This window comes from Mobula birostris, chromosome 9, assembly GCF_030028105.1.
Source record: "Mobula birostris isolate sMobBir1 chromosome 9, sMobBir1.hap1, whole genome shotgun sequence".
Classification (NCBI taxonomy): domain Eukaryota; kingdom Metazoa; phylum Chordata; class Chondrichthyes; order Myliobatiformes; family Myliobatidae; genus Mobula; species Mobula birostris.
The window spans coordinates 127,410,612-127,435,531 of NC_092378.1; the positions used below are offsets into that span (position 1 = coordinate 127,410,612).

A 24,920-nucleotide genomic window follows, 5' to 3' on the forward strand; every position below is an offset into this window, starting at 1 on the left:
CCAGTAGATAATAATTGACCACAATAAAATTAATTTCAGTTACTTACAGCAGTGTAGCCTCCAAATTTGTGGGATAAAGATATTATCTGCTCTCCAGTCAGCTATAACATTTTTGTTATTTGCAGCCCCATGAATAAAACAGGTCTCTTCCTTTCTATGATACAGTCCTAGACAATCAAGTGAATGGCAGTTTTATGAGGAAAGAAAAATACATCAAATGTTGGGAATTTAAAATAAAAACCAAAAATGCTGGAACTATCAGGCAAAGTTTGAGAAAAAATGGTACTGTATTATGAAGGGACTGCACAGCAGTCTCCTAGAACTTAAGTTTGATCCTGACTTCTGGTGCTCCTGTAGAGAGGCAGCTTATTGTCCCTGAGACGCTATGGGTTTCACCTCAGTGTTCTGGCTTCCTTTTGCATCACAAGGCTGTGCTGGTTTACAGTCTACTGATGGCGACCCTAATAGGTTGCACTGAAATAAATGGGAAACCAGATTATTGGGATTTGCTCTGAGAGCCAACATTGACTCAGCTGAGTGGTCTGCCCCAATGCAATAAAATATGAAGGATGCTATCTGAACTTGTTTATAGTTTGATTTGTTCTGCTTTATGTCCGTTTGCACACTATACTGCTGCCCAATGACAGTAACAAGCAAATGTTTCAGCTTTTTTCATAAATAAAAAATCTCAGATCTCAAAGTCAAATCTCAGAAATTATCATTAGTGTGTAAATTAAAGTGACTTACAAATTTTTGGCAACTGAATTGATAACATCCTTTGAAGAGACGAACATTTTTCAGACAATGCACTGGCAGCTTGATCAGTTCAGGGAGAACCTCTGTTGCACCGCAGCGCCAAACATCTTCAGTGATGGGCGTCCGGTCTCCATGGCAAACTGGAGAGGCGGGGCAAGAGGCTGCGAATTGATTGACAGTCACAGCATCCCATAAACAGGCAGCTTTTGGGCCGCTAGTCACCAATAGAAAGGGTGGAGGCCGGGTCTTTCAGTGGAGACGAGGGTGTTCGAATTAGTTTTTATCCCCAAAAGAGAAATAAGTGTCTATTCTTATAGTACGAAATAAAATGCAACTTGTAACTACTCGCGTTCTTGCAAGTTGATCACTTGTAGTAGGTGTCACGACTGATCTTTGCACTTTGGTGGAGGCACATGTTAGGTAACCAGTGAATAAAGGACCCCGTGAGATTGGGCCTGGGGGGGTGTGTAGAGCCGGGAGTTTGCGTTCATGGAGAGAGTGGCTACTTCTGTTCTGCTGCTGGTCAGAAATGGCAGGCCCGGCTTGCTGCTGCAGCGGCAGTGCGCGGGGGTATGCTGGGAGGGGATGCGGAGAGCTCGCGGTCTGAGCAGCCAGGCTGAAAGGCAAATGCTGGGGAGGATCATACGAGTGGATCATGCGGGGGAATACGGGGCGAATCGTATTTATGCGGGCCAGATGGCGGTGTTAGGCAAAACTTCGGTGGGACCAGTGATCCAGGTTGGTATAGAACAGTGCAGCACGAACGAGCCCTCCGGCCCGTGATGCGGAGCCAAACTAAGCTAATTATTTCGTCTTACACAGAGGTCTTAACAATCCATTCTCCGCACATTAAGTTCTAATGCGAGAGTTATCTAAGAGGATAAATACCTCTGCCTTCACTGCCACTCAGCAGTACATTCCAGGCGCCCATCTCCTTTCAATTAAGCAATTGTACTCCTGGGATTGTATCAAGAATTTCAGGTCCTTTTTTAATCTAATCATTCAATCAAAGCGCGTAGTTATTTCCACTTCGGTTGCACTTGTCAGGTGAGGTGAGTCGGACCGTTTGGATTGTTTACTCCAATTTTTGCACTAAACCACACATCAATCTCAGCAGCATTTTTGCTACATTTTGTCAAGATTTGGTGAATTTAAATTGCAGTTTTGAAATCGAGTTTGTACTTCCGTCGTAGTTGTCGCCTAACTTATCCTTTGACATTTAGCTGTTTAAAATCATTTGTGAATAATACAGTAGATAGTGAAAACAAAAGAAATAGAAACAAGCTCTTCACAGCTATTAACTATTTTATATATTTTGCTGCTGTAACCTCTATCCAAACATCTATATGTCCTGCCTAGGTTACGAATGTCTGAAATTTATTGATATTCTATACATATGAATATGCTCTCATAATTTTTTATTACTTTCAAAAGAGAACCAGTCTTGTGTGAGGAAGAATGGTGTAAGCCCTGTTTATATGTAATCATTCTGCAGTAATTGACACCATTATCTCTTAAAAACACAGATCTCAGGTTTTTCAACAGGAGGCCACTTAAAATGAGCTGCTCTGGAAAATTGATAAGCAATTGCTTCAATTGATACTTGTACAACAATGCTGTCTTAAACAGTGCAGCATGCACTAATATTTCAAGCCAATCAAAAGTAGCCATTGAGTAACACACAAAGGAACTGAGCATGTCAAACAAAAAATATGTATAAACCACACTACGTTTAGATTAGGAGCCTATATCCTTTGTAAGTTAACTGAAATCAACACTCATTTTACAGCAAATGTGGGATCAAGAAAAGGAGCATCTGGAGAAATTCAATGAATTGATGGTTGATCACAGAGTTCGACCAACCCTGCTTATACCTGTCTGGAATATTGCAGGGTTCATGTTGGGTAAATATTCGTATTTTTCAAAGTCACTTACACATTCAATCAATTTACTTTAAATGTTACAATGAAAACTCACAAGTAGCTGCAGGATGACTCCAGTGGGTCTTTTCAATGCTCTAATTGGTGTTCTGTAAAAATAACTGCATTTTTCATTTAGATAATATATGACTGTACAATTTGACTAATTGATTTCAGTTGCTCAGATAGCTATGCTTTATCATCTGCAGCCTTTTCTCAACAAAACTGATTATTCCCTATCCCATTGTTTGAACATCCTGGTGGTTCAGCATTTACTTCACTTATAATAAAACAGTAATTTTTCTTGATTCACTGCAACTAATGTATGTATTTCATTTGTGGTTGTTGATGTTGAAATGATGTGTGGTTGCTGAGCTGATCATATCTATTTTTAATGTCTTTTTTTTACAGGAGCTGGAACAGCTCTTTTAGGAAAGGAGGGTGCCATGGCCTGTACTGTAGCAGTAGAAGAGAGTATATCAAATCATTATAACAATCAGATTAGGACATTAATGGAAGATGATCCAGAAAGACACAAAGAATTACTTGAAGTGAGCATTCTTTTTATTTAAGCAAGATAATTACATCTTTATGAGTTATGTGATGGTCAGAAATATTTAAACGCACTAACGCAGAGCAATAACTTATGAATAATAGTTACCATTAATACGTCATGAATTGAGCCATCTATGAAACACTGTGTTGTAAATTTCAATCCTTCTGGCATTGTTTGCCAGTGAAATTTTCCTGGAGTCCCCATGAAATAAATTGAGGAATACCTGCCATCCCTTGCCTTATTGCAGGTTAAAAGAGCAAATACACTGAATAAAATTAATTTGAGTAAGTAGTACGATGAGTGCCCATTAATTCAAATCTCAAATGGATACATAAGATAAAAGAATGTAAGTCTCATCATAAATTGAAATGAAAAATTTCAAGTGCAATATGGTTTGTTCTTAATAAGACAGGAGTGAAGACATTTATTAAGTACAGTACATCTGTGTGAGTGCTGTGCTACATCTATGACTGTTTCCTGGTTTAATTGAGTCACAAATATAATCCTCATTCCTTAACATCTTCTCTAACTACCTACTAGGTACGTTCACAATCTCTATTAAAAATGTAGTATGTTGCATGCATCCAACCAGCACCATGTTGTTCAGTGTTAGTACATAATTATTCTTTTCATGATTATTTTCCTCATGATGTTTAATGTTATTGAAATAATACAGTCAAACAAATATAGCTGCAGCTAATATTGAGCTTAGAAGCAGTATAGTTCTGTGGATGTTTCTGCAGAATTGCTCAATAGGAACAACAAATTTTTACTATGTAAATCTCAGCATAACCTTGTGTTAAAGAAATTTTTATTCTCATAAGGTCCTTTGAACTGTTCAGGAGCCACTAAAATGTTTCTTTGTGTAGATGTTGCCCAAGACCTAGGGGGAAGCAACAATGTAGTACTTTCTGTTTGCAGGTTTAATGCCCCTGGCTTCATTGCACTCAATCGGACAATAGGATACATTGAAAAGATATTTTATTGACAAATTGACGAAGGGTCTCGGCCTGAAACGTCGACTGCACCTCTTCCTAGAGATGCTGCCTGGCCTGCTGCGTTCACCAGCAACTTTTATGTGTGTTGATGTAACAGTGCTGTTGTTTAACTTAAGCTTTATAATGTATCTCTTCTATAGCAGGCAGCAAATTTCAATGTGGTTCTGTGTAGTTATTATTTTATGAATTACACATGTTTAGAATGTGAAAAATTAGTAGAGATCATGCTTTCATTTTTCCAAAGGTACTTAATTTTACATCAGAGAATCAAGAGGATGTACTGTATATGTAATGCAGTCAAATTCAAATGTTCTTGTTCCAGACTTGAGCACAAACTTAATAGACCACTGGTAGAGGAGTTGTAATAGTAAAAATATTTAATTTGGCTCATTTGTGGCTTTAAGTTATTCAATAAAATGATATTTAGTCTCAAAATGTATTATCTTTATACCATTATCAAAGGTTACCCCTACTTTTGTTTCAGGTTTTAAAGAAGTTCAGAGATGAAGAACTGGAACATCATGACACTGGATTAGCCCATGACGCAGAATTGGTAGGCTGTTAGCTGATGTAAATTTATTGCCCGTTGGGTGACCCCATTATGACAAATTATGGTACAGTAGTTTATTTCTCATAGTCTCAGCATATGATTTGACTCCAGATAAATAAACTTGAGAGGGGGCAATATCAAAGAACAAATACTCCCCTGCAGTGATTGAAAGAAATACGACTTGGTACCTGGGGTAATGGTCCGACACATTTTGGTGATTAGTTGAAAAACTATATTTCTATCTTTGGTGCACTGGTACCCACTGTGATGCTGGGTGACCTAAGTGTGGGGAATGAAAAGAGTCAATCATTGTAGTAAAATGTCTTTTTTTTTTTTTTGAAACTCATTATCTTGAAACCAATACCCACTGGTCTTCATTGCTGACTTTAATGGTGACTGGAGCTCAGTCTACTTGAGGCAGTAGACTACAACAGCCTGATGCTGATAGCAATTGGATATGGAAAACAAAGGTGCTGCTTTTAGGGATCTAGAGTCAGACTACGTAGAGCTTCTGACATCAAGTGGAAGCAGTGACAATACTGGTACCTCTGGAAGCCTTTCAGATCTTAGAATAACATTGGTGGTATTTTTTAAAATTTAGACATCATCTTGATAGCATCATTTTTATTCATAGTTGAAAATATATTTTAAAGTAAGAATAAGGAAGAGTTATTTTCTTTAGTTTGCCTAATGCAAAGTAACCACTACTTCACAAGTTTAATTACTGGATCCATCTGAGGATCTGGTGCAGGGGGCAGGGTTTCAGATTTCTGGATCATTGGGATCTCTTCTGGGGAGGGTATGTATGACCTGTACGAAAAGGACAGGTTGCATCTGAACCTGAGGTTGCAAAAAAAAAAAAAACTACCCTTGCAGGCAGTTTTGCTGGAGCTGTTGGGGAGGATTTAAACTAAGTTGGCAGGGGGATGAGAACTGGATGAGGGCTGAGAATAGAAATTTGCAGTCAGTGGAATGAGTTGCAGTATAACATGGGGGCAAAATAGAAAAGGGTGATGTTCTATTTGAGTGCATTCAATATATGGAATAAATTAGATGATCTTTAGCACAGGTATGACACAGTGGGCATCACTAAGTCATGGCTGAAAGATGATCATAGTTGGGAGCTTAACATCCAAGGATACACATTGTATTGAGAGGACAGGCAAGTAAGCAGAGGTGGTGATGTGGCTTTGTTGCTAAAAAATGAAATCAAATAAACAGGTGACATAGGATTGGAAGATGTAGAATCCTTGTGGCTAGAGTTAAGAAACTGTAATTGTAAGAAGACCCTGAAGGGAGATGTATAGAGGCCTCTGAACAGTAGTCAGGATATGGGATATAAATTACAATGAGAGAGATAAAAGATATATAAAAAGAATTTCAATATGCAGGTGGATTGGCAAAATTGGGTTGATGATGGATCCAAAGAGAGGGAATTTTTAGAATGCCGATGAAATGACTTACAAAATGACTTTTGAACTTGAAAGTTCAAAGTAAATTTATTATCAAAGTACATATATGTTGCCCTATACAGCCCTGAGATTAATTTTTTGCGGCAATTACAGTAAATACAAGAAATACCATAGAATCAATGTAAGACCAACCAATATGCAAAAAAAAAACCAAACTCCAAATAGAAAAAGAAATAGAAAAAAGAAACAGTAATAAAAATAATAATAATAATAAATAATTAAACAATAAACTTGAGAACATGAAATGAAGTGTCCTTGAAAGTGAGTACACAGGTTGTGGGAGCAGCTCAGTAATGGGGAAAATGAAGTTGAGTGAAGTTATCCCCTCTGGTTCAAGAGCCTGATGGTTGAGGGGTAAAAACTGTTCCTGAGCCCAGTGTTGCAGGTCCTGAGTCTACGGTACCTTTTTCCTGATTGTAGCAGTGAGAAGAGAGCACTAGATGGTGGGGATCCTTGATGGTAGATGCTGCTTTCCTGCAACAGCACTCTGTGCAGATGTGCTCAATGGTTGGCAGGTTCTTATCTGTGATGGACTAGCTCATATCCATTTGTAAACTTTTTCATCCAAAGGTGTTTCTATATCAGGCCATGATGCAACCAGTCAATATCCCCTCCACCGTGAAGTTTGTCAAGGTTTTAAAATGACATACCAAATCTTTGCAAACCTCTAAGAAAGTAGAGGCATTACCATGCTCTTTTTGTAACCGCACTTACCTGCTGAACTGAGGACAGATCCTCTGAAATGGTAGCGCCAAGGAATTTAAAGTTGCTGACCCTCTCCACCTCTGATCCCCTGTTGAGGACTGGCTCATGGACCTCTGGTTTTCTCCTCCTGAAGCCAATAATCATCTCCTTGGTCTTGCTGACATTGACTGAGAGGTTGTTGTGGTACCACTCATCCAGATTTTCAATCTAGCCTCTTAGCTGATTCGCCACCACCTTTGATTTGGCCAATGACAGTGGTGTCATCAGGAAACTTCAGTATGACATTGGAGCTGTACTTGGCCTCACAGTCATAAGTATAAAGCAAATAGAGCAGAGGACTAAGCACCCAGCCTTGTGGTGCATCTGTGTTGATGGAGATTGTGGAGGAGATATTGTTGACAATCTGCACTGACTGAGGTTTGCAAGCAAGGAGGTTTTGAGGCCGAGGTCTTGAGTGATTAGTTTTGAGGGGCTGATGGTATTGAATGCTGAGCTGTAATCAATGAAGAACATCCTGATGTATGCATTTCGCTGTCCAAATGTTCCAGGATTGAGTGAAGAGCCAATACAATGGTATCTGCTGATGACCTGTTTTGACAGTAGGCAACTTGGAGCGGATCCAATTTGCTTTTTGGGCAGGAGTTGATGTATTTTGTCAGCAACCTCTCAGCACTTCATCACAGTAGATGTAAGTGATATTGGATGATAGTCATTATGGCAGGTTACCATGTTCTTCTTAGGCACCTTATAATTGGAGCCGGTTTTGAAGCAAATATGTACCTCAGACTGTCGCAGTGTGAGGTTAAAGATATTGTTGAACACACGAGCCAGTTGATCAGCACAGGTCTTCAATGCCCAGCCAGGTACCCTGTCTGTGCTTATGCTTTCTGTGGGTTCTCCCTCCTAAAGGACACTCTGATGTCAGCCTCGGATGGAAATCACGGTCAACAGGAGCTGTGGGAGTTCGTGAAGGTACCTCCATGTTTTGATGGTCAAAGCGAGCATAAAAGGCATTGAGCTCTGGGGGCAAAGGCTTGTTGTGGCCTGTGTCACTTGGTTTCACTTGTAGGAGATGATGGTATTCAAGTCCTGCCACAGCTGTCAAGCCTCCTTCAGTGATTCATATTTGTTTCAAAATTGGCACTCCACATGTGAGGTGGCTTTCTGAGATCGTACCTGGACCCTTTGTATTTAACTTGGTCACCAGGCCTGACTGCCACTTCAGTCTTCTGGTTAGGGAAGACTGAATGATCTTGTGGGGACACACTCATCTACGTCTGTCTTTATAAAGTTCTTGACAACCGTGATGTTTTCGTTCAGATCCTCTGAGTCCTGAGTCCTTGGCACAGTTCATCAAGAAGCAATCCCATAGCCGCTCCTGTACCTCTCACAACCAACTCTTTGTTACCCTTATCTCTGTAGCCTCTGCTTGCATGCAGGTAGGAGAAGATCAGCTAAGTGATCAGATTTTCAGAAATGTGGTCTAAGCATGGAATGGTAGGCATTTCTAATCATACCTTAATAGTGGTTGAAAGTGTTGGGATCCCAGGTGCTACAATTGATGTGTTGATGATAATTGTGCAGAGATTTCTTCAAACAAGCCTGATTGAAGCCCCCAACAATGGCATCAGGCTAGGCTGTTTCTTGTTTCCTGATGGTGACACTCAATATCTCAAGTGCCTGCTTAACATCAGCCTTGGGTGATAAGTAAACTGCGATCAGAATCACAGAGAACTCTCTTGGTAAGTAGAACAGTCAGCATAAAATCATTAGATGTTTCAGGTTGAGGGAACAAGAGTGTGACAAGACCACTGTGTCTGGGCAACACAAAAATTTTATCAGGAAACACAGATTTCAGGATATATATGAAATATCATAGGCAAAATCAGCAGTCCGGGTATGGAGAAACCCTAAGGTCTTAACAACGTATCCAGCGTGTGCTGAATGAGCTATGTCTCCGTGAAGCACAAAACACAGCAATTTCTCATTTCCCTCTGATGTAACAATCTTGCCCTTAAGTCCTCAATCTTCTCCAGTGACTACATTTGCTAACAAGATGGTGGGTAGAGGACGTTTCATTCCCTGGTGTTCTGGTCTGACTTGGAGTCATCCTGTCCTTTCACTGTTCAGTGTACCTTCATCTGCTTAAAGGTGGGTTAAGTCCACCGAGTCCTTCAGAAGATTGATCATGAAATTGCTAGTTCATTATGGCGGTTCAAAATTACTTAAAGGGAAATTGCAGTCTATAGATTGCGGTGGGAGTAGTTTAAAAGAAGTATAATTCAAAGTTTTGTGAGCTGCCTGCATACCATCACCATGGTTCACCAGTACCTTCTTGCAAAGGATTATGTTCGTATTTGAGTCCACTAGGTTAAAGGCAATTCTGGATTGGGTGGTGTATAATGAAACAGATTTGATTAGGGAGCTGAGGTAAAGGAACCCTTAGGCAGTGATCATAATATGATAGAATTCACCCTGCAGTTAGATAGAAGATAAAGTCAGATGTACCAGTATTACAGTAGGGTGAAGGGAATTACAGAAATATGAGAGAGGAGCTGGCCAAAGTTGATTGAATGGGGTCACTAGCAGGGATGACGGCAGAATGGCAGGGGCTGAAGATTCAGGGAGCAGTTCAGAAGGTGCAGTATAGATACATCCCAAAGATGATGAAGTATTCTAAAGGGAGGATGAGGCAACCGTGACTGACAAGGGAAAGCAAAGACAGCATAAAGGCAAAGAGAGGACTTCGAGCAAAAATTAGTGGGAATTTAGAAGATTAGGAAGCTTTCAAAAACCAGCAGAAGACATCTAAAAAAGCCATAAAGTGAGGAAAAAGATGAGATATAAAGGTAAGCTACTCAATATAAGAGAGGATACCAAAAGATTTTTCAGATATATAAAATGTAAAAGAGAGGCGAGAGTGGATATTGGCCGCTGGATAAGTAGTAATGGTGCTCACGGCAGTGGCAGGCGACCTTTGTGTCAGTTTTTACTGTAGAAGTCACTAGCCACCAGAAATCCAAGTGTGTCAGGGTGCATTATTTGGGATTACTGTGGAGAAGGTGCTTGAAAAACTGGAAGGTTTGAAGGTAGGTAAGTTATCTCGACCAGATGGACTATAATCCAGAGCTCTGAAAGAGGTAGCTGAAGAAGATTGTGGATGCATTATTAATGATCTTTCAAGAATCACTAGATTCTGAAATGGTTCCGGAGGATTGGAAAATTACATATGTCACAAACAGAAGAGATTCCGCAGATGCTGCAAATCCAGAGCAACAAACACGATGCTGGTGGAACTCCGCAGGTCAAGCAGCATCTATAGAAATGAATAAACAATCAACATTTTGGCCCAAGACACTTCTTCAGGACTGGAAAGGAAGGGGAAAGATACCAGAATAAAAAGGCAGGGGAAGGGGAAGGAAGACTGGCTGGAAGATGATGGGTGAATCCAGGTGGGTGGGAAAGGTAAATCCTGCTTTAGAAGGAATCTCATAGGAGAGGAGAATGGACCATGGGAGGAAGAAGGAGGGGCATCAAGGGGAGGTTATAGGCAGCTGAGGAGAAGAGGTAAGAAGGCCAGAGTGGGGAATGAAGGAAGGGGGAAGGGAAAGAAAAATTACCAGAAGGAGAAACTGATATTCATACCATAGGGTTGGAGGTTATCCAGATGGAGTATGAGGTGTTGCTCTTCAATCTTGAAGCTCAAACTTGATAGGTTCTTGATTAGTCTGGGCACCAAAGGTTACAGAGAGAAGACAGAAGAATGGGGTTGGAAGGGACAATAAATGGACCATGTTGGAATGGCGAAGCAACTTGATGGGTCAGATGACCTAATTCTGTCTTCCATGGTTTATGCTGTTGTGTTGCGATCCATAAGATCATTAAACCATATTTTTCTCAGTTTGTCGTCAAATGGATTTGTGTTCATAGGATAAGTTTGAAAGCTCCTGAGCTTCTGAATTGAGCAGGTCTCAGAATGAGGTTTAATATCACTGGCATATGTTGTAAAATTTGTTGTCTTTGCAGCAGCAGTACAATACAATACATAATAATGGCAAAAAAGCTGAATTACAGTGTGTGTATGTGTATATTTAAATAGTACTGCAGGATAGGAATAAAAAAAAAAGTGACACAGTGTTAATTGGTTCAATGTCCATTCAGAAATCTGATGACAAAGGGAAAGAAGTGGTTCCTGAATCGTTGAGTGTGTGCCTTCGGGTTTCTGTACCCCCTTCCTGATAGTAGCAATGAGAACAAGCCATGACATAGTGATGGGTGTCTTTAATGATGGATGCTACCTTTTTTTTTGAGGCATCGCTCCTTGAAGACGTCCTCGATACTGTGGAGGCTAGTGCCCATGAGGGGACTGGCTAAGTTTACAAATCTCTGCAGCTTATTTTGATCTTGTGCAGTAGCACCCCCCCCCCCCCATACCAGACAGTGATACAGCCAGATAGAATGGAAATTTGCAAGTGTTTTTGATTGTATACCAAATCTCCTCAAACTTCTAATGAAATATAGCTGCCTTTGTGCCTACTTTGTAGCTGCATCGATACGTTGGATCCAGAGTAGATCCTCGGAGCTATTGACACCCAGGAACTTGGAATTGCTCACTCTTTCCACTTCTGATTCCTCTGAGGCCTGGTGTGTGTTCCCTCAACTTGCCTTTTCTGAAGTCCACAATCGGTTCTTTGGTCTTTTGCTGCAACACTGCTAATATATCTCGCTCCTGTACACCATCTGAAATTATGCCAAAAATAGATGTATTGTCAGAAAATTTATAGAGGGTATTTGAGCTGTGCCTAGCCTCACAGTCATGGGTGTAGAGAGAGATTAGCAATGGGTTAAGTACACATCACTAAGGTGCACATTCTGTCATTGTCATCAAAGCAGAATGTTATTGCTTATAAATCTTAACAGTAGTTGACCATGACAAATTGGCCTCATCTAGTGACAATAATGGTCAACTACTGACAATACTTTTTGTAGTTAAGTCTCCTATTTTTTGAACTACTTCAACATTATCCTTCCATTTCTATGGACAATGCAACGTGAAGAAGTAAGGTTACTTCGATCCACTGGATAGAACTCTTTGAGTCTGAATCTTATGGGATCCTGTCAGAACAATGTGACCTCTCGATGATTCTGGGGTATGTTAAAAATGTGGTAAGAAATGAGTGACTTGTTATTTTCAATTGAAAGGCAAAACATACTGGGCACCTTGACAAGTTAGGGTGCTGCAAACATTTGAGCAGTGTGTCCTCAGCCTATGGTGTACCTGTGCTTATGAGCGTAAGGGGGTACCACAGAACATATATATATACATAAAGATGAAGACTGACAAAGTAGGTGAACTGATAAAATGATGTACAGTAGATCTGTAGAATTTGTATATATGCCCATTTTGACTCATCTTCAAAATTCTCTTTTTTTTTTAGGCACCAGCTTATTCATTATTGAAGAATGTAATACAAGTTGGATGCAAGGCTGCAATCTATATATCTGAACGGATTTAAACACCTCCTCCGTAAGATTAGTACTTCTCTGTATAGTCCACGATATAAATTATCAATACATAAATAGTAATACATAAATAGCTACTTTTTTCAATATCAATAATTCTGCATTCTTTTGCATCATAGAGGTAAATGTCTCTATGCAGGTTTTTCCCTTAGTGGTTATTTTCCTGCATTCACTGCCACCTCATGATTAGTTGGGCTTGTGAGAAATGCCTCTTGTTGCCTTAGTATTGTGGAAGTAACTGATCATTTCACCAGAGCTCCACAAAATTGTAAAACGGAACTAAAGCTCTGGTGAGATATGTATGTGCTCCCACTGAATCAGCTATAGTTTTCCTCCATGGTTATCCATAAATAGTTCAGAGGTAAGGGTTTTGTCCTGTGTGAGACTTGGCCCAAACTGGGCGGTGGGTTAGGCAATTATATTTTTTAAAAAAATAGTTGTTAAAAAATCGTCAAAAACTTTTATACCACTTATTTAGTAATCCCTGGTCATGATTTCTACTATTGGCTGTCTTTCCATGGTAATGATTCTTGGGGGAAGGATTGGAGGACACCTTGAAGCCCTGCCTGTTTTTAAAAAAATATATATCATTTCGACATCAGTAAAATTTATTAAAGAGAATAAAACGTTATACACTTAATTTTCATTTGTTAATGAGTCTGTGAAACTTAACAACTAAGATTTGTAAAAGATTGTATTTTTTGAGACCTGGATTTAAATGTTTAATCCTTAAGCAGTTATTTAATATTTTATTGTGTCTTTAAGAAAATGTATATTTGAGAATATATTAAAAATGCTTCCTGATAACTTTCGTCTAATTTTAAAATCTGTGCATGCATTTCCATGCCTTATCTGCTGGGGTCAGTATGCAACAAATTAAACGGAAAGGTTCCTATTTGGTCTGTATTTGAATACTGTAACCTTACCATTATATTCTCATTTAACAACATCCCTCTTACAGCTATTTACTTATTTCTGTTCCCACCGGTAGCTATATTTAACAGCAGCCCAAATTATATATAATTTATTTAAAAATGTATTCGTATGACTGAGTTGAAATCAAAATATCTATGTGTACTGATGATACAAAACTATGTGTCATTGTGGGTTCTGACTAGGATGCAGAGAGGCAATTATACAGGTTCTCAGCTAAACTGGCATACTCAGAACTTTGGTGTTGGACTATTAGCTGTTATTCCTATTCATACTCCAAAACACCCTGAATTCAATTTCTTCTTTTAGATGAAACTCCATAGAATAATAAATTTTCCAGAGACCTCAATAAGTTTAAAGGGAATTCAGCAAACAAAAGTCTGGTAAATTTCGAGAGTATCAGGAACAGAATTTGGTAAATTTAAGGGACTATAGGAACCAGATAATGAACCATCTTTATTTCCGGACAATGGATCAGAATTTTACTGAAGTCAAGTGGATATGACACTGAAAGCAATAAAAGGAACACTTTGGAAAGTTGTTTGCTCTGCTTCCCAATAGAATTGTCTTCCATTTTTCCAGTGCTTCATCACGTGTTTTACGTATTTTGATGACCCTCCCTTCAATTGATTTAATTAAGAGAAAGGGACAAGGCAAATCCTGATGTGATTGCAAATTCATTGATGCATAATAAGATATTGAGAGATGCTTTGGAACTATGGACAAAGATAAAGATTGTAAATTCATTAAAAGGAGGAGTGTTCAAGGTGAACTGGTTGCAACAGCAATTTTGGTAAACCACACAAAACAAACAAACTGCAGCTGCTTAGCCACTGTCACACATCATACTTTAAAGAGCGATGCAACTTAATGGGGTCCCCCTCAGCTTTCGATGGGAAATTAAAGGGATGCTAAGTAATGCTATTGTGATGGCATAATAAATGTTTCAATTTACAATTGAAAGTGCTGAAGTACTGGAAAGTGATACTGATTTATCGAAAACCAGGCTCAGCAAACTCAATTACAGCCCAGTTATTTTTATAATCTGAGGTCCAAAGTGTTACTGAATTCTTAAATTAAGAAGTTACTAATATAATTCAAAACAGTTGACATGAATTTCAGAAAGCAAGATTATACTGGACAAATTATTGTGTAGTCACAGATACAATTATAATGTCAAAAAGCCAGCTAGAGAGGTACTTAGAAAAAGAATAGAGGGATATGGGCTTAATGCACGCAAATGGAATTAACTTGGAAAGGTATTGCGGTCGACATGAATGAAATGGGCCGGGGGCCCATTTCTGTGCTGTACAGTCTATTCTTTTATGACGGAGACTACACAAAAGACTTGGAGAACATTAAAGAATATGGAATTTAAAGAAGTTAGAAAAATAAAAACTCTTTTCAAAGGACAAAAATGGGAGGAATGAATGGGAATTTTCAAGAAGAATTTGGAATATTTGGTGGTATCCCACAGAGTTCTCAGAAGACTTTTTAAAAGAATAGGATTAAAATAGAGGGAAAAAAACTGATTTACAGTAGATATACATATATATTAATTAAATAGTGCAAAAATAAATAAGTAGGTAGTATTCATGGGTTCAAAGTCCATTCAGTAATCGATGGCAGAGAGGAGGAAGCTTTTGCCGATTGGTTGAATGTATGCATTCAGGCTCCTGTACCTCCTTGAAGGTAGCAATGAGAAATCCTTAATGATGAATACTGCCTTTTTGAGACCTCACTCCTTGAAGATATCCTGGATACTATTGTCTGCTTGGCAGTAAAATATCAGTCATAATGGCCCAGATTTCATGTTCGATACATTCGATTCATGTATTTACTACATTATTGCCGTATTCAGATAGGCTACAAATTGTGGGACAAGGGAGGTGGTAATGAAGAAAAGTTTCAATGAGATTGGGTCTGGAGTCAAGGTCTTGAAGGCTTCATTGGTCAGGACTGTTAATTGTGAAGGAGTGAGAGTTAGGGTTATGAGACAAGCAATCAGACCAGGCTCCTGTGGAGGTAGGGAAGGCCATTTTGTTCCAGCACATGGTTAGTGGAGGATCTGCCGAGAAGGGTACTGCTGGAACATTTCTGTCCAGGCTTTGGACATTCGCAGTGAGGCAAGGAAAATACAGAACTTTAAGGATGTCTCAGACTCCTTGACAATCAGGTAAGGTGGCTCTCAAACTAAAGTTGAAATAAATCACGTTTACAATTAAAACTTGTTTCATTATGGGCAAGTACTTCTTTGCACAACTAACATCAAAGTATGCATTAATTTCTAATTTCTAATACCTAATACCATGGCCTAATAACAATTGAGAAGGCAAGATCTAGATTTACTAGGAAGTGGCTAAAGGGAGTAAAAATGCTTCAAAAGTTAGTTTTACATTGGACTCTGTTTCCTAAAATTAATGGACAGAATAATTAATGGTAGACTTTAGTCAAAGATTACTCAGTAGAATTTGTCAGTTGTGAAATTTTTAACTAAGATGTATTTTTGCAAAAAGATGAATAATACCTCATAAAATAGTTGAGATTATTTTTATTGGAGAAGGTGCAGAGGGGGTTCACAAGAAATTTCCCAGTAATGAAAGGGTTAATGTTTGGTGGCTCTGGGCCTGCACTCACCGTAGTTTAGAAGAATGATGGTGATCTCACTGAAAGGTATTCAATATTAAAAGGCCTAGATAGAGTGGATGTGAGATGCTTCCTATCGTGGCAGAGTTTAGCTTCAGAATACAAGGTGTCCCTTTAGAATAGAAGTGAGCCATTTCTTTAGCCATAGGTGGTGAATTTGGAATTCATTGCCTCAGACAGCTATGGAGCCGAAGTCATTGGATATACTTAAAGTAGAGGTTGGTAGATTGTTGATTAGTAAGGGCATCAAAGGTTACGGGGACAAGGCAGGAGAATAGAGTTAAGAGGGATAATAAATCAGCCATGATGTAATGGCGGAGCAGAATAAATGGGCCAAATGGCTTAATTCTGCTCCTAAGTTTTATGGTCTTAGTAAAAAAGCAAAGCAGACTTTGGCAGGAGACTGATATTCAACACCTGAAAGCATGGCAGAAAGGAGTGCAATGGGGAACTGGACGTACTTAAAATGGAAAGAATATAAACAGTATCTAATTTGTTAACTCTTAGCAAGATGCAATGGCCCTCTGCATTTTCTGAAATAAAGCATTGAAAGTAATTGGAGATTAAATTTTAAAGTTTTTTTTTAAAGCAGCTCACGAATTTGCACAGAATGAATAATTACTGTTCCACTTTTAAAAAGTGTTGATGTCCTTGCAGGTTATCTATTGCACAGTTTATATTATTTGATAGCACTTAAATCACTCCAAATTGAAACAGGATTAGCCACTGTGAATTTTCTCTTCAATTTTTAACACCATAAATATTAAATAGAAACATGATTGTGAGAATTTAAAGTAAAAACTTAGTGAATTCTTAATGACATAGTGACCGTCATTATGTACTCTGTGAACAAAGTGAGGGGAAAATGTCATATAGTGGCAAACACCTCTGGCACTGATTCTGGCGCTATGGCTCAGAAAAGTAGGGAACTGAAGAAGATGCAGCAGAAATAGTGGACTCTACAGTTGGAGGGACAGATAGACGACCCTGTCGATGTGAAAAATAACATGGATGGTAGTTTGCCTCCCAGGTGCTGGGGTTGACGATGTGTCTGAACTTGTCCACAATATCCTGAAAAGGGAGGGTGAGCAGCCTGAAGTGGTGGTACATATTGCTACCAACGACATAGGTACAAAAAGGGAGGAGGTCCTGAAAACAGAATACAGGGAGTTAGAAAGAAAGTTGAGAAGCAGGGCCTCAAAGGTAGTAATCTCAGGATTGTGCCACATGACAGTGAGGATAGGAATAGAATGAGGTGGCAGATAAATACGTGGCTGAAGAATTGGAGTGGGGGCAGGGATTCAGATTTTTGAATAATTGGGACCTCTTTTGGGGCAGGTGTGACCTGTACAAAAGGGATGGGTTGCACTTGAATCTGTGGGAGGGGCCAATATCCTTGCAGGCACCTTTGCTAAAGCCACTGAGAGTGATTTATGGTAAGGGGGGGATGGAAACCTGTATGATAGAGCTGAGGATGAGCCAGCAGGTTTACAAGTAGATGGTGGCTGTAATAGGAACGTAAGGAAGGACAGCCAAAGACTGGGTACAAATGCAGACAGAGCAAAGAATTAAATTGTACCACAGAGGCAAAATTTAAAAGGGTGAAGAATGCAGGACAGAAGGTGCTGTATTTAAATGCACGTAGCATTCAGAATAAGGTTGATGAACTCGTGGCACAATTAGAGATATGTTGGTATGATGTTGTGGGCATCACTGAGTCGTGGCTGAAAGAAGATCATAGCCAGGAGTTTAATATTAAAGGATTTACTTTGTATCGAAAGGACAGGCAGGAAGGCATAAGCGGAGGTGTGGCTCTGTTGGTAAGAGATGGAATTACATATTTCGAAAGAGGTGACATAGAGGCAGGGAATGTCGATTCTTAGTGGGTGGAGTTAAGAAACTACAAGGGTAAAAGAAACTCCATTATGGGAATCATGTATAGCCTCCTCAAATAGTAGCCAAGATGTGAGGTTGAGATTGCAAAGGGAGCTGGAAAGGGCATGTAATAAGGGTAACGTCACAATTGTAATGGGGGACTTCAATATGCAAGGGGATTGGGAAAATCAGATCGCAAGAGAGGGAATGTGTTGAATGTCTGAAATGGCTTTTCAGAGCACCTTCTGCTTGAGCCCATTTAGGGAAAGGCTATCTTAGATTGGCTTTGAATGACCATAAGACATAGGAACAGAATTAGGCCATTCCGCCCATTGAGTTAATAGTTAAATTAAGTAGTGCAAAGAAATAGAAAAAAAATATTGAGGTCGTGTTCACAGGTTCATTGTTCATTCCAAAATCTGATGGAGAGGAAGAAGCTGTTCTTGAAACATTGAACGTGCATCTTCAAACTCCTGTACCTCCACCTTGATGCCAGTATTGAGAAGAGGGCGCATCTTGGGTGATGGGGGTCCTGAACGATGAATGGTGCCTTCTTGAGGCATTGCCTTTTGGAAGAGTCCTCGATACTGGGGAAGCTAGTTCTCATGTTGGAGCTGGCTGAGACTACAACTTTCTGCAGATTTTTTCAGTCCTGTGCAGTGGCACTTCCATAGCAGATGGTGATGCAACTAGTTAGAATGCTCTCCACAGAACATCTGTAGAAATTAGTGTGAACCTTTGGTGACGTACCAAGTCTCCTTGAACTCCTAATGAAATGTATCTGGTGTCATGCCTTCTTTGTAATTGCATCAATGTGTTGGCCCCAGGATAGGTCCTCAGGAACTTGAAATTAAAGATGTCTTTTAATATATCCACCAGTTGGTTGGCACAGATTTTCAATCTCCTACCAGGTGCACCATCAGGGCCTGATGCCTTGCAAGATTTCACCCTTTTGAAAGATGTTCTGACATCAGCCTCTGAGACAGAGATTACAGCTTCATCAAATACTGCAGGGATTTGCACAAGTGTAGTTTTATTCTCCCTTTCAAAGAGTGCATAAAAGGCATCAAGCTCACCTGGGAGTGAAGCATCACAGCCAATCATGGTGTTAGGTTTTGCCTTGTGGGAAGTAATGGCCTGCAAACCCTGCCACAGCTGATGTGCATCTGATTTTGTCTCTAACTTCAATTGGAATTGTTTTTTCAGTTTTGAAATAGCTTTTCAAAGGTCATAGCTGGACTTCTCGTATAGTGCAGGATCATTGGTCTTGAACGCCACAGATCGAGCCCTCAGCAGACTGCGAATCTCCTGGTTCATTCACGGATTTTGGTTTGGGTATGTCCCGTATGTTTTTGAAGGCACAGATTCGAAGATGAGTCCCTGGATATTGTCCTGTCCACAGACTCAAAGCAGACCTGTAAGTGCTCCTCTGCCTCCCTTGACCATACTTTCTTGGTCTTCACCACTGGTGCTGCAGTCTTTAGCCTCTGCCTATACACTGGAAGTAGAAGTAGGAATTTTCTGAAGTCTGGGTGTGGGAAGGCACGGTAAGTGCTCTTGATGGTGGTATTTCACTGACAGTCAAATGTATCATATGCATCAAATCAAAACAGCAAGTATTGTGCTGCGCAGCCCGCAAGTGTCACCACACTTCCAGCGGCAACGTAGCACGCCCACAACTCACTAACCTTAACCATGCGTCTTTGGAATATGAAAGGAAATCGGACTACCCAGGGGATATCCACTCAGTCACGGGGAAAACGTACAGATTCCTTACAGGCAATGGTGGGAAATGAACCCTGAGCGGTCATCGCTCGCGCTGTAATAGTTTTACGTTGGCCGCTATGCTACCATGCCGCTCCTTTTCCAAAATGACATGCACTGTGGTCAAACTGGCAAAGGAAAATGAGAAGCCTGAAGCTCTCTACTTATTCCAATTTGTATTGTTCAAATGAAGGAAAAAGCAGCCAGGAATTAGTAATATGTTGAGCATACTTTTGTTTTCAGAATTTTCTGAATGCAAATATGTTCTATTTTCCCCCTGGAGCCATATCACCGAGTTCTGCCGCATTGCCGACCTCCTCTCCAATAGCTGTTAATTAAAGATCTCTTGCTGAGACATGATGCTTAAAATGTCCTGTTGTGTTTGTAGGCATGCATTGCTGCTCAGCTGTTTATACCATGTTGCTTTCTGGTGTAATCTGTATTCTAAACACAGCTGCCTATTCAGCAGAATATTTGTATGAGGTCACCAACAACTAACAGTGAGTTAAGTGCTGTAGCTTATGGATGGGAACTTGAGAGGTGATGACATGTTTAACTTATCATGAATACAATGTTTGCGATGACCATAGGCCCTCACTGTGCAAGAACCTATTCAAGGTGACCCGGTTAGAGTGCCGTCTAAAGGCACCATCCGAAGTTTGTGTCACCCACAGCAAAACAATAAGCATGATTACCTACCATGAAACAGATGGCTAAAGTGTGGCACTAAACACTGGGGCTCAGAGAATAATTCATAAACTAGGTGGTGTATTAAATGCAGGGTAGATAATTCTGTCAGCAAACTGCATCCGTTATTTAGAGTTGAAAGTAAAATTTATTACCAGAGTACAAACATGTTACCACATACAACCCTGAGATTCCTTTTTCTACTGGCATACTTAACAAATCTATAGAAAAGTAGCTGTAAATGGTAAACATCAGGAACCTTAAACTGTAAACAAACTGTGCAAATGCAGATAATAAATAAATAGCAATAAATAACGAGCATGAAATAAACAAGGTAAAAATGTCCTTAAATGAGTATAGTTATCCCCTTTTGTTCAGGGATCATAGCTGTTCTTAACCTGGTGGTGTGAGTCCTGAGTAGGCTTGCAAACTGTCCCGTATTAACCGGGACATCCTGTATATTGCGCTAAATTGGTTTGTCCCATACGGGACTGCCCTTGTCCTGTATTTGACTGCTACTACTCTGTAATCACCAGAGGGCACGCTTACAGACAGATCCTACATTTGATACAACAGCGCGTGTGCGTGTTGCATGTGCTGTTGATGCTACGCACGAGTGATTCACCTGTCATTCAATCACAGGCCCCCTTATGTGCATCAGTTGTGTGCTATATTTTGCCAACTCCTGCCAAAACAAAAAGTGTCAGTAACGTCTGGTGTTGTTCGGTTGGTTTGGCATGTGCCAATATGGATAAACCTCCAAAAAAGAAAAGACTGTGCAGCTGTAACAAGCAATGGGAAGCAAAAAAGACGTGGGTTAGGCCCGTCAGCGGTGACTCGACGTCGACAAAGGCCTTCTGTATTTTTTGCCGTCAGGAATTCTCAATTGGCCATGGAGGTGAGAATGACCTAACTCGGCATGTTTCCACAGAGGTGCACAAGAAGGCCACACTAGCTAAAGGTGCAAGCAATATTGGGGTGCATTCTTCATGAAATCTACTGCGGAAAATGACAAAATCGCGGCAAGTGAAGCCGTGTTAAACACAGCTACAACAGCACCGACTGTCTTGCTAAGCTCAACAGTGCTTTGTTTAGTGACTCAAATGTTGTGAAGAAGATGCACTATGGAAGAACGAAAGCTGAGATGATGAATGTTTTAGGACCAAAGACTGTGTGGGATATTATGGATTATCTGTCCCCGACTGAAGAAGGTGAGCCCGCGTTTTTCTCAGTTGCCACCAATGCCTCAGACAAGGGAGATAGAAAAATGTTTCCAGTGTGCGTGAGATATTTCTTTGTGTCTGATGGAATGCAGTGTAAGTTACTTGACTTTTATGAAGACAGTGATGAAACTGCAAGTGGCATACATCAAGCTCTGATGAGCTGTCTGGAAAAATATGAATGGGATATTAGACACATCACAGCCTATGCAGCAGAAAATGCCAATGTAAACTTTGGAAAACATCACTCAGTTTACCAGTTATTGAGCAGTGCCAACAATCGCATTCTGAAAGCTAATTGCCCAGCTCACATAGCTCATAATGCCTGCAAGCACGCCTGTGATCAGCTATCAGTGGATATTGAGAAAATTGTTCTAAAGGTCTACAACCACTTCTCAATATCTGCTCCCTGAAGAGAGGAACTGCGTTCATTTTTTGCCTTTGTTGACATTGAGTGGCATGAAATTCTGCGTCATGTTTGCACATGATGGCTCTCTCTTCATCCAGCTGTCAAACGTCTCCTGCAAAGCTGGCCAGCTCTTCTGTCATACTTCAGGTCCCTTGAGACCTGTCCTGTGGCACTGAAGAGGATTTTTGAGGATGAAGAAAAAACTGGAGCTACTGAAATTTATCTGCGCTTTCTCCACAACGTGGGGTGTGTTTTTGACCAACTCGTAAAAAAGCTGGAGGAAACAAAACTCTGCATCGCAGATGTTAACAAGGAAGTCTGAAAGTTCAAAATGAAGATGCTTCAGCGGAAACAGGACTACATTGACAAGTGGTTTGATCTCTCACCAGAAAATGTAACGATGAAACTGAAACCGATCGGCCTCTATGAGGAGCCCTCCTTCAGTGACCTGGAGCAGGTGGTGGCTGCCCTCAAAATGACAGAGACAGTCAATATGGACCAACTCTATGAAGAGTTTTGTGCTAGCCGGGAGGAAATACAGAAAGCCAGACAGGATACCACAAAATCCACCAGTGAGAAGTGGGTGGCAGTTTTCCAAAACATAGGGAAATCCAACTTGATCAACATATTCAGGATTTTCTCATTTGTCCTCAGTGTGCCAGGCTCAAATGCCTTTGTAGAGAGGGTCTTCTCTCTGATGACCATAAAATGGTCAGACAGAAAAAGATGCAGCACAGAGCTGATCAAAAATGAACTTCAAGTATCTGTGAATTGTGACTTGTTGTGTAAGGACTTCTCTCTGACTGTGCAACAGGACAAAGGACTGCTTGAATCAGGCAAGAGCAGCAAGAAATATCCATGGAAAAAGTAGACTTGATGAGTCCCCCCCTCTTTTCCTCTTTTGCAATGATTATATGTCTCTTCTATAGGCACATACAGATAGGGTTATTTGGTGTTATTTCATGTCTGACTGGTAGTCAGATTATGCTCTGTTATAACTTGGTGTTACATTTCATCTGTAACACTGAAGATATGTATATATGGTTCATATATTGGATTTGTTTACGTATTCAGGGTTGTTTTTTCACTCTCTCTCTTTTGAAAAAGGTCCTTGTTACCATCTGCCAGCTGCCAGCCCCCTCAGTCACTTCATCCCGGGCCTGCACCATACGCACACCACTGCGGCACGCCACCTTTTGTCCCTTATTTGGGTATGAGAAAGTTGGCAACCCTAGTCCTGAGGCACTTGTACCTTCTACCTGATGGCAGCAGTGAGAAAAGAGCACGACCAGGGTGGTGAGGATCTTTGATGAATGCTGCTTTTCTACAGCAATGTTTCATGTAGATACGCTCAATGGTTGGGAGGGTTTTACCTTTGATGTACTGGGCCAAGTCCACTGCCTTTTCAACACACACAAAATGCTGGAGGAACTCAGCAGGCCAGGCAGAATCAATGGAAAAAAGTACAGTCGACGTTTCGGTGTTAAGTGAGTAGACTGTCCCACCGAACTTGTATCTGCCTACCTGGACTCCAAAATGGTCTCTCATAGTTCAGTCTCTCCCCACCTACATCCGGGATACATCCCATGCCCTCCGGCTCTTCAGTAACTTCCAGTTCCCTGGTCCCAACCGCTTCATTTTCACTATGGATGTCCAATCCCTATACACCTCCATTCCCCATGAAGAAGGCCTCAATCCCTCCGCTACTTTCTGGATAATAGACCTCACCAGTTCCCCACCACCACCACCCTCGTCCGGTTGGTGGAACTGGTTCTCACACTCAATAACTTCTCTTTTGGCTCTTCCCACTTTCTTCAGACCAAGGGTGTAGCTATGGGAACTCGCATGGGCCCTAGCTATGCCTGCCTCTTCGTTGGTTACGTGGAACAGTCTGTGATCCAAACCTATCCTGGTACTGCTCCCCAACTTTTCCTTCGGTACATTGACAACTACATTGGTGCTGCTTCCTGAACCCATGGTGAGCTCATCAATTTCATCGACTTTACTTCTAACTTCCACCCAGCCCAAAAATTCACTTGGTCTATCTCAGGCACTTCTCTCCCCTTTCTGGATCTCTCGGCCTCCATCTCTGGAACAGACTGTCCACTGACATCTTCTACAAGCTCACTACTCTCATAACTACCTCAACTATACCTCTTCCCACCCCGCCACATGCAAAAATGCCATTCCCTTTTCCCAGTTCCTCCGTCTCCGCCACATCTGCTCCGAGGATGAGGTTTTCCATTCCAGGACATCTCAAATGTCCTCTTTCTTTAAGGATCGTGGTTTCCCTTCTGCTGTCATCAATGATGCCCTCACCCGCATCTCCTCCATTTCCTGCACTTCGGCTCTCACCCCATCCTCCCGCCACCACAACAAGGACAGAGTTCTCCTTGTCCTCACCTACCACCCCACTAGCCTCCGGATCCAACACATTATCCACTGCAACTTCCACCACCTTCAACAGGACCCCACCACTAAGCACATCTTTCCCTCTCCACCCCTCTCTGCCTTCCGCAGGGATCAGTCCCTCCGCGACTTCCTGGTCCACATGTCCCTCCCCACAGATCTCCCAGCTGGCACTTATCCCTGTAAGCGCAAGTACTACACCTGTCCCTACACCTCCCCTCTTGCCACCATTCAGGGCCCCAAATAGTACTTCCAAGTGAGGCAACACTTCACTTGTGAGTCTGTTGGGGTCATCTATTGCATCCGGTGCTCCCGGTGCGGCCTCCTCTACATCGGTGAAACCTGACGCAGATTGGGGGACCGCTTCGTCGAGCACCTCCGCTCCGTCCGCCAAAACAGACAGGATCTCCCAGTAGCCACCCACTTCCACTCTGCTTCCCACTCCCATTCAGATATGTCCATACATGGCCTCCTCTACTGCCATGATGAGGCTACACT

The 24,920-nt window shown here is 40.9% G+C and overlaps 2 protein-coding genes across 11 annotated transcripts in view; one reads left to right on the forward strand and one right to left on the reverse strand.

Annotated features, from left to right (window-relative positions):
- LOC140203056 (uncharacterized) overlaps positions 1-24,920 on the reverse strand; it is a 159,304-nt gene that overhangs the window by 125,477 nt on the left and 8,907 nt on the right. For 9 of the 10 annotated variants that reach the window (XR_011887277.1, XR_011887276.1, XR_011887275.1 and 6 more), the window contains exon 1: positions 48-115. The exons of the other annotated variant lie outside the window; for it this stretch is intronic. The gene's annotated coding sequence lies outside the window, so the exon portion shown is untranslated. Of the gene's footprint in view, positions 1-47; positions 116-24,920 lie in introns of those variants that run through there. 10 annotated transcript variants of the gene reach the window in all.
- On the forward strand, positions 1,181-13,278 carry coq7 (coenzyme Q7 homolog, ubiquinone (yeast)). Its single transcript, XM_072268801.1, has 5 exons — positions 1,181-1,494; positions 2,546-2,660; positions 3,087-3,226; positions 4,714-4,782; positions 12,395-13,278. Exons 1-5 carry the CDS (start codon positions 1,246-1,248, stop codon positions 12,470-12,472), a joined length of 651 nt encoding a protein of 216 aa, XP_072124902.1. The 5' UTR covers positions 1,181-1,245; the 3' UTR covers positions 12,473-13,278.

What these genes read in the sequence shown, in the direction of transcription:
- coq7 (XM_072268801.1), top strand. Translation starts at nt 1,246, where the DNA reads ATGGAGAGAGTGGCTACTTCTGTTCTGCTGCTGGTCAGAAATGGCAGG. An exon ending in CGGTGGGACCAGTGATCCAG is followed by an intron (nt 1,495 to 2,545) that starts GTTGGTATAGAA and finishes CTCATTTTACAG; the next exon opens with CAAATGTGGGATCAAGAAAA. An exon ending in TATTGCAGGGTTCATGTTGG is followed by an intron (nt 2,661 to 3,086) that starts GTAAATATTCGT and finishes TTTTTTTTACAG; the next exon opens with GAGCTGGAACAGCTCTTTTA.